The sequence below is a fragment of the Micromys minutus genome (assembly GCF_963924665.1).
Source record: "Micromys minutus genome assembly, chromosome: 6".
Taxonomy (NCBI): Eukaryota; Metazoa; Chordata; class Mammalia; order Rodentia; family Muridae; genus Micromys; species Micromys minutus.
The window spans coordinates 47,613,912-47,629,899 of NC_137975.1; the positions used below are offsets into that span (position 1 = coordinate 47,613,912).

The window sequence follows — 15,988 nt, forward strand, 5'->3', positions numbered from 1 at the left end:
AAAATACCCAACAAATGGGGAAATATAACCTGTAGAAACCACATCCAGCGAATATGCACAGCCCCTGGTTGAGGGATGGGGCCACCTACCCACCTCAAAAATGTTAATCCAGAATTCCTCCTGTCAAAGGAAATGCAGGGACAAACAGTGGAGCAGAGACTGAAGAAAAGGCTATCCAGAGACTACCCCACCTAGAGATCCATCCCATCTATAGACATCAAACCAAGACAGTACTGCTGATGCCAAGAAGTGCTTGCTGACAGAAGCCTGGTATAGCTGTCTCCTGAGAGGCTCTGCCAGAGCCTGACCAATACATATGAAAATGCATGCAGCCAAACATCTGACTGAGAGTGGGGACCCCAGTGGAGAAGTTAGGGAAGTACTGAAGGAGTTGAAGGGGTTTGCAACCCCAAAGGAAGAACAATATCAACAACCAGAACCCTCAAGCTCTCAGGGATTAAACCACCATCCAAAGAATACATATGTTGGGACTCACGGCTCCAGCTTGATATGTAGCAGAGGACTGGCTACATATCAAGCATCACTGAGAGTGGATTCCTTTGGTCTTGGAGGCTCGATGACCCAGGGTAGGGGAATGATAGGCAGACATGGATGTGCAGGTTGTTGGCCAGGTGGGTTGGTGGGTAAGTTAGGGAGCACCTTCATAGGGGCTGGTAGAGGAGGAAGAGGGAATAAGTGGTTTGTGGAGGGAGCACTGGGAAGGGCGATAACATTTAAAATGTCAATCAATAAAATAACCAATAAAAATGAAAAAGATTTTTTTATTCTCCCTTTTCTTTCTTTCTCTCTTCCTTCCTTCTTACCTTCCTTTTTTCTTTTCTTTCTTTCTTTCTTTCTTTCTTTCTTTCTTTCTTTCTTCTTTTTTTCTTTCTTTTTTAATAGAAAGAATTATATACTGAACTCTGACAGGTTCACTACTACGTAAAGAAGACTGAACCTGAACTCATGGTCATTTTTCTATTTGGCCATTCTTAGTTCTAGTAATATTCCAGGAATTTTCTCTATGTAAACTCAGTTATTTATTGTTCACAGTGACCTTTCTGCTTACATTACTCTTCTGTGCTTTAAAAATGATCCATTTTTCATCATAAGCTTTATCATATTAATTATACCAATTTACATCCCTAGTCTAATAACTCCAACATCTGTGTTCACCCTGAAACTATTTGTGGTGTTTGCACTGTCTTTTTACCTGTGTTAACTTTTCTTTTTGACTGCCTTGTAGCTTTTTAAAATGAGATCCAACATGATATGCTGAGTAAAAAGAAGTGATCTGAAGAGTGTTTTATGGTTATCTGGCCATGAGTGGGGCTTTGTGTACCACAGCCAAATCGTTTCCTCTGTGGTTCTTGTCTCCCATATTCTGTCTGTCTCTGAAGATGTATGAACTCTAAGATTTTTCTATTTTATCCCCTTCTGATTCTATAGGTACTGCACTCTGCAGTACTGTGAAGGAGAGAACGTTTAATCCCATGATAAAATCTCAATCTTTTATCCTGGCATCCTGGACCTTGACCTTTATAATTACATCTCTGTTCTGCCTTATTATATGTATATTACACCACACACACACACACACACACACACACACACACACACACCAATCCAGCACGCTTAGGAAGAGGGTTGATATAATGAAGAGAGAGACACAATGGGAATTAACAAAACTGCAATGTGGCTAAACAGCCTGTGGGGCAGGTCTTGTAGGACAGATAGATAATCTATCTTGGGGACATGAACACTGGGATGCATATATTGAATAAATCCTTTTAGAGATGTAATGATGTATGATAGGGGACAGAATAAGACCACTCTTAGATTAGGGTCATTACTTGGTCTATTAAAACTTCTCCTACATTTCATTTACATTTTGAATGGTGCCTGCAATCTAAAGCTTATTTCCAACATTTGCTTGTACTCTTCTCTGGAGGACACGGCTGTATTTACATAGACCAGTGCTTCACCAAGCCAATGCCCTACTTCCCTGACTTTGGAGGGGGGCTGGCTTCATTCTCTCCATAGGTGTGTTGGGAATGGATAGGTTTAGTAAAACTTCCTTTTTTCTTTTCCTTAAGTCAAAATCTAGTGTGACATCAGCCTTGACCTCAGTCAGGTCCTTCTCAGCCAGGTTCTGTTTTCATTCTCAGAAGGATAACTGAAAAGGAGCATAATGAGAAAGAAAAAATAAGTGCAGAGAATTCACACAGAGTGTAAGAATTAAAGTGGAGAGATAGAGCTTACATGGGAAGATGTGCAGAGGAGGGCTTGCTAAAGGGAGCTCTGTTCCTCATTCTCTAGATGTGAGTCAAGGTGAAATGTGCTCAATCATGCATGCATGTGCTCACATGCACACACACACACACACACATACACACACACACATGCAAGATGGTATAGACTCACTGGAGAAGCTGGTTTGGAGGTTTAAAGAGAATTATAGATGGATATAGCTTTTAATATGTTTTCCTCATAACCGAGTATTGAACTTACAGACTTCTATATTAGGAGCAAGTTCTCTACTGTAATGCCTCAAACTCAGGGGCACAATATATTTTATAAAAGATTCAATCCCCACTCCACAACAATAAAAAGCATTTTCTTAATGAAGGATACATAACTGAGAAAGATTTGAATCAATCAGAAAAAGAAAACATTGAAGAGAGGTATTTAATATTTTTAATTAATACCAATATTTTGCAGCCTTTGTACTAAGTGTTACACGAGCAGTATTCTATACTGACACCACCACAACCTTATTTTAATGGACAAAGAGGAATTATCATTCCCAGATGTATAGCTAAGGTTGGAACCTACCATTCACTTTGGCACTTGAATTCCTAATGACTCAATTGATGAGCCCAGAATATCCTTAGTGATTACCACTTGTGACCATGACCTTTATCTTCAGTCCAAAAAGAAAAGAACATGGTCAATGGACTATGGCTTGAGAAATGAGTCTCAAAAGGAGAGTCAAAGTCTCACAGGCAATTCTAGGTTCTGAGAAAGGGCAGAAGAGTTAGGAGTGGCTACAGATCATTGACATATTTACCTAAGAGTCTGGTTCTCCTCAGCCTTCAGTTGTGAAGCCATTTCTCCAGAATTTGCAAAGCCACACCAAGAGCCAATTTCCCTGTCTCTAAAAAAAGGTCTGTCAGTAGATGATAGATGCTTAAATAAGACAGATACATGTTCTACTCTTTGATTCTACCCCAGCATCATTTCCCGTTAGGTGGAAGAATAAGAATGGAAACAGGAATATGAGGAGAAGGAGTAAACAAACAAATCATCAGGCAGAAATATAGTAGAGACCTCAATTGAGTCTTAGAAAACACACCTGCTCCACAAATCAAAAAACCTTATTTTAAGGAAAATACAATTTGGCCTAAAAGAAAACCACTGACAGCCAACCCCAAATTTAAGCTCAGTTCATTCATCCATTTTCACAGGGCACAGAACTGTAATCATATTATTATTATTATTACTCAATCTTGAGGAATAAAATCATTTTAGGAAAAAAGTGTGTGTGTGTGTGTGTGTGTGTGTGTGTGTGTGTGTGTGTTATCAGTAAGCATGTGTGTGAATGTTGGTACAAACTTGCTTGCCACAGTACACTTATGAAGACCAGAGAACATATTTTGGAAATTTGTTCTTCCCTCTCTCTTTGCTTTCAGGCCAGTTCTCACATGTTTGTCATTCTAGGGTAGGCAACCCATGAAAGCTATGTCAGTTGTCCTGTCTCTGCCTCCCATCCTGCTGTATGGGGACTGGGAATACAGATGCACGCTAATGTAGCTCGCTTTCTGTGTGTGATTTGGGAATGCAACTCAGGTTATCAGGCTTGCATAGAAAGTGCTTTTACACTGAGTCATCTCCCTGGTCCTGCTTAGCAATTCTAAGATTACTTATGGTATGCTGCCTGGAACACAATTAAACTTATCAACAAATCAATGATAATGTGAAGAGAAAGAGGGGGAACCCAGAAAAGTCCCCCAGGAGCTACTATGCCCTACTATCCTTAGGATGACAACTGAGTGAGTAGGTCTCTGCTTTCCATTAGGGAACACTAGTGATAAGCTTGAAAAGTCCTCAGAATGTGTCCTTCTGATAGCTGGCTGTGTTCAACCCCCAACTTCCCTATTCACAACCCTACCAGCATCAAGATTACTCTAAGCTGAAGGTCACAGAGTCAGTAGTTCACATCTCAAATTTTAATTTAGCTTGTCTAACCTTGAACCAGAAACAGTCATCCATCAAAGATATTCCAATTAAGCTAGCATAAATGAAGGCTCAATGACAAAAATCAGAACCGGGACATTGAAGCAGGTACACAGATAGTATCTGGCACTTCTTGTTTGTGGCCTGTACCCCAGGCTTATAGAAAGAAGTGCTTGTTCAATTTAGTTTACACACCCTAAACAGAAAGCTGAGGATTAATTTGTCAGGTCTAGTCCTCTTTGAAAAATAACAACGCACAGAAGTGTTAACCAACTTAGTCAAAGCCACACAGCTCTTGGGTAACAGACCTGTGCTCTGTTCTGACTCAGAGTCAGGTCTGTATGACCTTTTCACTAATGGTGTACAGAGTCTGACCACAGCCATAGCTTTAATAATACCTGGAAATTTTAAGTCAAGGTCTCAGACTCTCTCAGACCGACAGAGTCAGAAGTTCTGAGAATGAAGTCATCCATGTGTGTTCTGTGCAGTTAAGCATTCTACTTGTTCCCAGGGTACACTGAGTCCTTGTACACAAGAGCCAAAAGTCTCTGAGGATGCACTTCAGAAGGAGAAGTCTACTTCATTTTGAAATCAAATCAAAGTAGTTTTTTAAAAGATTATGTTTGGGTTAGGGCATGACAAAGAACTTCTACCAGTTGATGAGTAAGAGGTAGGAGATACATCACTGAGTACTGTGAGTCACAAAACAAAATGACCTTTTACCCTGTCAAGGTCCACCACTAAAAACTAAGAGAAATAGTAGACACCCATAGTCCAAGGGACAAAGTGACTAAAGCATAGATAATTTTCTATCTTAATAATTTTATATGTTATTAGTAATGTTTCTTATTCATGAACTCATCGACTGCTATCCCTTTTAAAGTGACCTCAGAAAATATGCAAACATATGATTCATCAGTGAGATTACACACACACACACACACACACACACACACACACACCACAACCCTATTCTGAAATGTGTGATTGTTGAATCATTGGTTTTCTGCCTGATACTTGGTTACCTTATTGATTTGGAAACTTTGCCTTTTGTTTCCAATTCTTCTTGCCTACCACAGATATGTGCTGACTTTCACATGCAGACAGGTGGATATTCTGCTGTACCTTTTGGACCTCCCAAATTGATATTTTACACACACTGCTATATCTTTTGGACCTCCCAAATTGATTATTTACATACACTGCTGAACTAGGGCTTGATTCTTCTAGTTAACTATGTTGTACTAGTTTGTAATAGAGGATTTGTACAGAAGGTAACAAAAAGTAATTGAAACTACCATATTAAGCCTTTATTGAATTCCTATAATACTATTTGCTTATGGTTTATAAATCACATAAAAACAAATGTATTATTAACAATGAAAAACCAACAAAAATGCTTCAAATATAAGAAAAAACATTTTTGTAGGAAAATAGTATTTTTGCAGCTGACTAGAATTCAGAACTTTCTAAAATTAGACATTATTGTAGCCCATCACAGTGTCAGAAACAAAAATAAAGATTTTAATGCAAGACAGACTCACTTTTATATATTTCTAAAACATTTACAATACAGAATTAATAAGTTAAGATAAATGACACATTCTTTGCCTCAAATATAAATACCAAATTTAGTGATCAGAATAGATAACATGGAAGATACAAACTATGATCAGATAAATGCATTTTGGAAGTCATCAGAGATTCTTAATTTATATTTTAATATTCTGTTCATATACAGCTAAGAGCAACAGAGAAAACCAGCCAAGGACCAATCCAACATTCTGCAGGAGAAACGTCATCCAGGGTCGTTGTGTCTGAACATGAGTCATTTCAGGAACCTAAAAAAAGAACAAGAAACCAGAATAAGATCCAGATATATTCAACTGCCGAGAAAAGCTTTGTGGGAAAGCATGAGTGATTCTGTTATTCAGAACTTAGTTTTCTCCAATGTTCCCCAAATGGTCACCCAATGTTTAATAGCTATTCTCAACATGGGTTTGAAATGTGAGCTAACTGTAGCACCTTGCTAGTGTTGGGAAGGACACTTGTTAGCAGATGTCTGAAAAGGACACAGTTGTCAACAGAAGCATCTTTCCCTTTATTTACAGAATGTGTTTAGATGTGAAATAGATAAGACACGAGAGGTACCATTCCCATAGGCTTATGAAACGACTAAATGTACGAGCTTTCACAAAGCACTCTTGTTTATTTCCAGTCCAAGAGAAGACCAAGGTCCCCATGACATTTAGAACAACAAAAAAATCATTTCCCGGGACTGTATTTTAGTTCCAAAGAGACAAGTGAATATAACTTCATATTTATCAAATGTCATAGCACCATTTGGAAAGAAAGGTGCATCTGGGCTTCTGTAGAAAGTACCTAGTGTTGTTAGACTATGGATTAGTTCAAATTTCTCACTTTTACAAGGTCATAGAGACTGTCATGGCATGATTGTTTCCTTTGGAATGTGTATACTCAGGTCAGTGTGGCCTGGAAACCTAATGTAATGGTGCTATTGCTGACAGCCTATTAGATACTCGGCTGAGTCCTTGGTTTTCACTAGATGGCAGTTATACCAGATGACATGGGCATGTCACCACTGTGGTGACAATCAGAAATAGATGATGATGTTTTTCTAGTGTCTTGGTAAGTCTATATCTAGATTATTTTGAAGTTTATGTGTATACTGGACAGTATTTTTTCTTAGAAGCTTAGGCTTGGTGCTATCCTTAAAAAATTAACAATATGAATTGAATATACCCAATATCATTGAATATCAATAATTTTAAGCAATTTTTGATGGTTAACTATTGCAATAGACAACCTAATTATATTGCAATTGTATTTCCCATGTTCACTTAATGGATCATAATTTGACAATCCTATTTCCATGTACTAGTCTGAGATTTCCTCTCTTCCTTAGTTTGCAAATAAGATAATTATCATTGGCTGAACTAACTGCATGCCTCAGCTATAGTGATACATTTCTGCCTTCTCAGCACTTGGGAGGTGGAGCAAGAAGAATCAGAAGTCATCTTCAACTATATGGAAAGTTTGAGGCCAGCAAACTCTGTCTCAAAAACTAAAAGTCTCCCAAAATTTCAAAAACAAGTGTCTAATTTTGTACTGTTCTTATTACCTTAGGCCTATGGACCTGCTGGTTCCTCACAGTGTCTAACAAATGACAGAGAGGAACACACCTGTTTGTAAGAGTCACAGAACTTCCACCAAAGAGAAAATTGTTAATCCTCTATTCTATGCAGATGGCATCATGCACAAGAAAACATCACAAATACTGACAACATTCACACTGAATATACTTTTAGAATATTTAAAATACGAAATCTGATATATAGTCTATTTGCTTTAAACATGATCCCATGTAAAATTCTTCCTTCTGTTTCCCCTGACTCCCTTACTCTGTCTCCTCATAATCCTTCAGGAGTTTAAAAAACTTAGCTCATAGCTTCAGTTACATGGAAACAATGTCACTGGGAAGATAATAACTCATCCACAGCTATACAGATGTGATACCTGATCGAGGGCCAGAGCCAAATCAGCTCATTCAGTGACACAAAGGCGAACCCTTAACTGAAACTCATCCTTGATTGTTATGAAAATACCTTCCTATGTCATTAGAAAAATGCAGGATAACAATGTTAAAAGGTGTCCATTACAGAGAAAACTTTTTTTATATAAAGAAAATGATAAGAAAAATGCAGGACAGAATAAAAACATGGCAGTGTGTTTCCCACAAAGACAGCATATACTAGTTCCATATTTCCAAAACATATAATGTGAACTAAAAATCTACAGAGACAGACTGTCTTTTGTGAAAAAAAAAAACAATGAAAATAACATTTTAAATGGTTTTATGAGATTTGTAACCCCATATGGAAGTTGTAATTTTAATATAGGGGACCTGTGTGAATGTCCCTTGTCCACTGATAAAATGATTTGGCAACACACTGCAACACATTTGCTTTCGAGACAACACTTGGCTCTTTTGGTAATGTATATATAAAAGTCACAGTGTTTCTCAGACACACATCAAAATCCCAGAGAGTACTTTGGAAAGTCTTTTTAAGAGTGACAGATATAAAATGCCAAAGGCCACATATAATTATCACTCCTCAGCTCTCAGAATCCACTCATAATCTTCCCCATTTCAATCAGCAATTTTTCAAAGAGATAATGGGAATTAATTTTCCCTGTTTTGAAAATTAACAAGAATTGATGAGCACTCTTGCCACCCCAAGGCTTTCATTAAGAAAAGTCTTCTTCCAAGACAGGGCACTGGAACTGTAATAGCGCACATTTTGATCATGCTTTGATATATAACACAAAACAGTAAGAAAAACTATGGCTAGAGTAAATTATCACTGAGGTATGGAGACAGGAAAATAATTTTAGCAAAACTATTTTTCCCAGAGATGTGTTAAGAAAAAGGATCGTTATAGCTCTGGTAGAAACTTCGACGACTTGAAGTAGAAAAGCAATTTAACACTTTCACTACCATATTTGGAGTTTATTAAGATGCTTTACTCAAATCAATATTTTATACCCAAGGGATTTTAATTTTCTGAGGAAAAATCATCTTTCCTAAAGCAGTTCTTTTCTTTATGATATTTTTTTTGCAATATTTAGAATCATCATGAAGACACACCCCAGGGGCATGTCTATGCATGCCTTTCCACAAACTTCTAACTGAGAATACATAATGTAAGGGTGACAGTATCATCCCATGGGCTGTGGTCCTGAACTGAACAAAAGTAGAAGGGTGAGCTGAGCAACAGCATTCAATTCTCTCTGTTTCCTCCACATAGACACAAGGTCCCTTGTGTTTCTGCTGACATGCCTTCTCCATATTACTAAAATTCTCTGTATAAACTTCCAAAAGATGGAAAATCTGTAGCAAACTTATAACATCCTAGACAATTCTGAAGTTAAATCAAGCAAGAATAAGCAACTTAACTGGATATTTAACAAGCATTAGTGTTGGAGAAGCCTCCCAACAAAGACACTTGTAGAAATTGATGTATTACTGTGGAATTCATCCACATTATAATGGAAGAGCTATGAACAGTACTCCTCAAAATATTTTATAACTGACTTGAAAGCCATGACCCTGAAGACTAGCTTTTATACTATCCAAAGATGCTATGCAAGCTATCGAGCGAAAAAAGAAATTGACAGTTGTGCACAGTTCCGAAGTCTACCAACAACAATACCATGACAAAATATCTTGGGGCCAGTCAATAGCATTCTTATTGGATTTAAGTCTCAATAGGAAGGAATTCATGACTGGTACTATTATCCTAATTGACTACCTATGTCTGGATGTCATAAACATACTGCTGTGTCTTTCTTAAACCATTATAATTTCTAATTGTATTCCAAATTCTGATTCTAATAACCAAAAATTAACTCTCTTCATCAAACTTGTTTTTGCAACAGATGGAGGCTACCACAGAAATCCACAACTAAGAGAAGAGAATAATAGACAGTGCTAAATGTATCAACCTCAACTGATAAATCTACAATACAATCCTTAGGCAATTAAGGCTCAGGGAACTGTGATACAGGGGTTACAAAGTCTGTAAGAGTCAGAGAGCCATGTTGTCTAATGATACTAAAGTTAAACCAGGACCAGGTAAACCATCTAAATAATCCCAAAACACCTAAAGAAATAAAAGCAGTCACCAAATCCTTCCAACCAAAAAAAAAAAAAAAAAAAAAAAAAAAAGCCCAGGTCCAAATCGGTTCAGTGCAGAATTCTATCAGACATTTATTGACAACCTAATACCAATACTCTCCAAACTATTCCACAAAATAGAGTCAGATGGAACACTAACCTACTAATTTTTGGAGGCCACAATAACCCTCATTCCTAAACCACACAAAGACCCTACAAGGAAAGAGAACTTCAGACCAATATCACTTATGAACATTGATGCAAAAATACTCAACAAAATTCTTACAAAGAGAATCCAAGAACACATCAAAACAATCATTCACCATGATCAAGTAGGCTTCATCCTTGGAATGCAGGGACGGTTTAATATATGGAAATACATCAACGCAATCCACCATATAAACAAACTCAAAAAACAAACAAACAAACAAACAAAAAACACATGGTTATCTCACTAGATGCTGAAAAAGCATTTGACAAAATTCAATACCCCTTCATGTTAAAAGTCTTGGAAAGAACAGGAATCCAAGGCCCATATCTATATATAATAAAAGCAATATACAGCAAACCAATAGCCAATATCAAACTTAACAATGAGAAACTTGATGCAATCCCACTAAAATCAGGGACTCGACAAGGCTGCCCACTCTCCCCCTACCTATTCAACATAGTACTGGAATTCAAGGCCAGAGCAATTAGCAAAAGAAAATCAAAAGGATAAAAATTGGAAAGGAAGAAGTAAAAACATCAACCTTTTCAGATGACATGATACTGTATATAAGTGACCCAAAAATTCCACCAGAGAACTTCTACAGCTGATAAACACATTCAGTAAAGTGGCTGGATATAAAATTAAGTCAAACAAATTAGTAGCCTTCTTCCACTCAAAGGACAAACATGCAAAGAAAGAAATTAGGGAAAAGATACCCTTCACAATAGTCACAAACAATATGAAATATATTGGTGTGACTCTAACTAAACAAGTGAAGGACCTATATGACAAGAACTTGAAATCTCTGAAGTAGGATATTGAGTAAGATCTCAGAAAATGGAAATATCTCCTGTGCTAATAGATTGGAAGGATCAACACTGTAAACATGGCCATCTTACCAAAAGCAATCTACAGACTCAATGCAATCCCCATCAAAATTCCAACCCAATTCTTCATAGAGTTGGAAAGTTCAATGTGCAATGTCATCTGCAATAACAAAAGATATAGAATAGTGAAATCCATCCACAACAATAAGAAAACATCTGCAGAAATTACTATGCCTGATATCAAGCTATATTACAAAATATAGTTAAAAACTGCATGGTACAGGTACAGAGATAGGCATGTGGATCAATGGAATACAATAGAAGATCCAGAAATGAGCATCGCATATATGGTCACTTGATTTTTGACAAAGGATCTGTAAACATTCAATGGAAAAAGGACAGTCTCGTCAACAAATAGTGTTGGTCCAACTGGCACTCAGCATGCAGAAAAATGAAAATAGACCCTTTCTTATCTCCTTGTATAAAGCTCAAGTGCAAATGGATCAAAGATCTCCACATTAAACCAGGTACACTGAAACTATTAGAAGAGAAAGTAGGGTAAACCTTAGAACACATAGGCACAGGAGAAAATTTACTGAACAGAACACCAGTGGCTGGTGCTCTAAGGTCAAATATTGACAAATGGGACTTAATGAGATTGCAAAGTTTCTGTAAGGCTAAGGACACTGTCAAGAAAACAAAACGGCAGCCAACAGAGTAGGAAAAGATCTTTACCAACCCCACATCAGATAGAGGCCTAATATCCAAGGTATACAAAGAACTCAAAAAGTTAGACACCAGAGAATCAAACAATCCATTAAAAATGAGGTAAAGAGCTAAACAAAAAGTTCTCAATTGAGAAATATTGAATGGCTGAGAAGCATCTAAGGAAGTGCTCAACATCCTTAGTCATCAGAGAAATGCAAATCAAAACAACCCTGAAATTTCACCTCACACCAGTCAGGATGGCTAAGATCAAAAATTCAGATGACAGCAGATGCTAGAAAGGATGCAGAGAAAGAGGAACATTTCTCCACTTTTGGTGGGGTTGTAAACTGGTACAACCACTCTGGAAATTAGTCTGGCAGTTTCTCAGAAAATTAGACATAGTATTACCTGAATACCTAGTTATTCCACTTCTCTGCATATACCCCAGAGATGCTCCAACATACAACAAAGACACATGCACCACAATGTTCATTGCAGCTCTATTTATAATAGCCAGAAGCTAGCAAGAACCCAGATGTCCTTCAGTAAATGAATTTAATACAAAAATTGTGGTATATCTACAAAATGGAGTACTACTCATTTATCATAAACAATGACTGTATCAAATTCCTAAGAAAACTGGATGCATGTAGAGAATATCATCCTGAGTGAGGTAACCCAGCCACAAAAGAATAGACATAATATACAGTCACTGATAATGGGATACTAACCCCAGAAAGCTCAGAACACCCCAGAAATAACCCACCAACTCTATGAAATTCAAGAAAAACAAAGGTCAAAAAATGTAAAATCATTAAGCTTAATCTTTACATACCATGAAAACTTTGCCTATCTCCAGGCTACATCTTGTTTTACATGTACTTTATGCTCATAGTAACTAGTAAGATTTTAATTCATACTATCAAACCTTTAAAAAAATAAGTACTGACAAAAATGTATTCATATACTTTTATGCAAAAATGCTTTTAAGATCTGTATGTTTATCTCTGCTTTTAAAAATAAAGTTGTTCAATTATAAATAAATAAATAGAGGGTGCTGCCCATCAGCCACTGGGATCAGCAACTCCTAAAGCTTTAAAGACTGGTGAGTAGGAGATCTGGGCAGCCATGGAGCCGAGGGATCTCTGCGGAGTGCGTACAGTAAGCATACCCCCAGGTCTGCTTGATCCAGGGACCAGGAACACAACTTTGGAACTTCTGTTTCCACCCTGCGACGACCTCAGGGCAAAGAACAGGGCTCGGCGAATCTGACACCTGGACCAGTGGAGATCCAGGGACACAGACCAGATACAAGGGAAAGGCAAGAACATATTACTGACAACAAGATGGCGAGAGGAAAGGGAAAGAGTATGTCCCAAGGAAACCAAGACAACCTGGCAATACCAGAACCCAGCTCTCCCATAACAGCAAACTTTGGAATGCCAAACACTCCAGATAAAGAAGACACAGACCTGAAGTCATATCTCAAGATGCTGATAGAGATACTTAAACAAGAACGGGAGGAAAAGCAAAAAGATTCAGATGCTTTTAAAGAGGAAACAAGAAAAACACTCAAAGAACTCAAAGAACTAGAGGAAAACAGAACCAAAGGGATGAGGGAATTTAAAACAGAAATTGACACAATAAAGAAAACACTAAAAGAGATAACCCTAGAGGCAGAACACCAAAAAAATAAATCAGGAGTCACAGAAGCAAGCATTTCCAATAGACTACAAGAGATGGAAGAGAGAATTTTGGGGGCAGAAGACAACATTGTAAACATAGACAAAACAGCCAGAGAAGATGCAAAAAACAAAAAGCTCCTAACCCTAAATGTCCAGGAAATCCAGGACACAATGAGAAGACCTAACCTAAGGATAATAGGAATAGAAGAGGGAGAAGAGTATCAACTAAAAGGCACAGTAAATATCTTCAACAAAATCGTAGAAGAAAACTTCCCTACCCTCAAGAATGAGATGACCACGAGCATAAAAGAAGCCTTCAGAACTCCAAATAGGTTGGACCAGAAAAGAAATACCCCCCGACACATAATAGTCAAAACACCAAGTGCCCAAAGCAAAGAAAGAATACTAAAAGTAGTAAGGGAAAAAGGTCAGGTAACATATAAAGGCAGGCCAATCAGAATCACACCCGATTTCTCAACAGAGACTATGAAAGCTAGAAGAGCCTGAACAGACATCATGCACACCTTAAGAGAGCACAAGTGCCAGCACAAGCTGCTATACCCAGCAAAACTATCAATCACCATAGATGGAGAGATGAAGATATTTCAAGACAAATCAAAATTTACACAATATCTAACCACAAACCCAGCACTACAACGAATTATAGGTGGAAAACCCAATAAAATGAGGGAAAATACAGCCTAGTGAAAACAAGAAAACTCCTAAACAAGAAAACTAAAAGAAGAAAAAGACACAGACACAACTCAACCCACAAAAGCAATAATGGCAGGAAACAGAAACAACTATTCCTTGATATCTATTAACATAAACGGACTCAACTCCCCAAAAAAGAGACATAGGCTATCAGACTGGATACAGAAACAAAATCCAGCCTTTTGCTGCGTACAGGAAACTCATCTCAGAGACAAAGACAGACACTATCTCAGAGTAAAAGGGTGGGGAAAAAAAACTTCCAAGCAAACAGCCCCAAGAAGCAAGCTGGAGTGGCTATTCTAATATCAAATAAAGTAAATTTCCAACCAAAAGTTATCAAAAAAGATAAGGAAGGACACTTTTTACTCATTACCAGGAAAATCTGTCAGGAGGAACTCTCAATTCTTAATAAATATGCTCCAAATAAAAAAGCACCCACATTCATAAAAGAAACCCTACTAAAGCTCAAAAAATATATTTCACCCCGCACAATAATAGTGGGAGACTTTAATACCCCACTCTCACCAATGGACAGATCATGGAAACAGAAACTAAACAAGGACACTGCAAAACTAGCAGAGACCTTGAACCAACTAGAATTAATAATATATATACAGAACATATCATCCTAAAGTAAAAGAGTACACCTTCTTCTCAGCATCCCATGGCACCTTCTCGAATATTGACCACATAATTGTACACAGAACGAGCCTCAATCGATATAAGAAGATTGAAATACTCCCATGCATCCTCTCAGATCACCATGGTCTACGGCTGGTCTTTAACAACAACAAAGACAACAAAAGCCTACGTACACATGGAAACTAAACAATGCTCTGTTAAATGATAGCAGGGCTAAAGAAGAAATAAAGAAAGAAATTAAAGACTTTCTATAATTCAACGAAAACGAAAACACAACATACCTAAACCTATGGGATGCAATGAAAGCAGTACTGAGAGGAAAACTCATAGCCCTAAGTGCTTCCAAAAAGAAACTGGAGAGAGCTTACATCAGCAACCTGACAGCACAGCTAAAAGCCCTAGACCAAAAGGAAGCAGATATACCCAAAAAGAGTAGACGGCAAGAAATAATCAAAATTAGGGCAGAAATAGACCAAATAGAAACAAAAAGAACCATTGAAAAAAAAATCAACAAAACCAAGAGTTAGTTTTTTGAGAAAATCAACAAGATTGATAAACCCCAAGCCAGACTAACTAGAGGGCAAAGAAAGAGTATCCAAATTAACAAAATCAGAAAGGAAAGTGGAGACATAACAACTGCAAATGAGGAGATTCAAGAAATCATCAGATCCTACTACAAAAACTTATACTCCACAAAATTGGAAAATCTTTATACAACAAGAAAACTTTGACTATTTCCATGTTACATTTTGTTTTACATGTACTTTATGCTCATTGTAACTATTAAGTTTTCAATGCATACTATCAAACCTTTAAAAATATCTAGTACTGACTAAAAATATATTCATACAGTTTTATTTAAAAATTATTTTAAAATCTGAAAAAAAAAGTACTGACAAAAATGTATTGTATAATTTTATGCAAAAAATGCTTAAAATCTGTACATTTATCTTTGTTTTGTAAAATAAAGTTGTTAAAAAAATAAATGAAGAAGTACATTTGTATACTATATGTATCTTTTACCTCCATAAGATCAGACTGTATTAATATATACAGGCATAAATATGTGACTCATATCCTAAGTTCTAGTTGTTTCCTCATGAAGAATGCTCCAGAAATTTCTGACCAGATCGTATCTCCAAACAAAGATATGTGATACTATGTTTCAATAATAAAAAAAATCTAGTAATGAAACAAAAAAATGAAAAATAAAAATAAATAAATAAATAAATACAAAGAAAAATCTACATCCAAGGCTTAGTAGCTT

At 36.9% G+C, this 15,988-nt stretch overlaps 1 protein-coding gene across 3 annotated transcripts in view; it reads right to left on the bottom strand.

Moving 5' to 3' along the window:
* Positions 1–5,948: 5,948 nt before the first annotated feature.
* Positions 5,949–15,988, bottom strand: part of SLC39A12 (solute carrier family 39 member 12) — a gene marked incomplete at both ends in the record, with an annotated part of 84,345 nt that continues 74,305 nt past the window's right edge. For all 3 annotated transcript variants that reach the window (XM_080918201.1, XM_080918200.1, XM_080918199.1), the window contains one exon: positions 5,949–6,077. In XM_080918201.1, coding sequence (XP_080774327.1) covers positions 5,949–6,077 — 129 coding nt within the window. The remainder of the gene's footprint in view (positions 6,078–15,988) is intronic.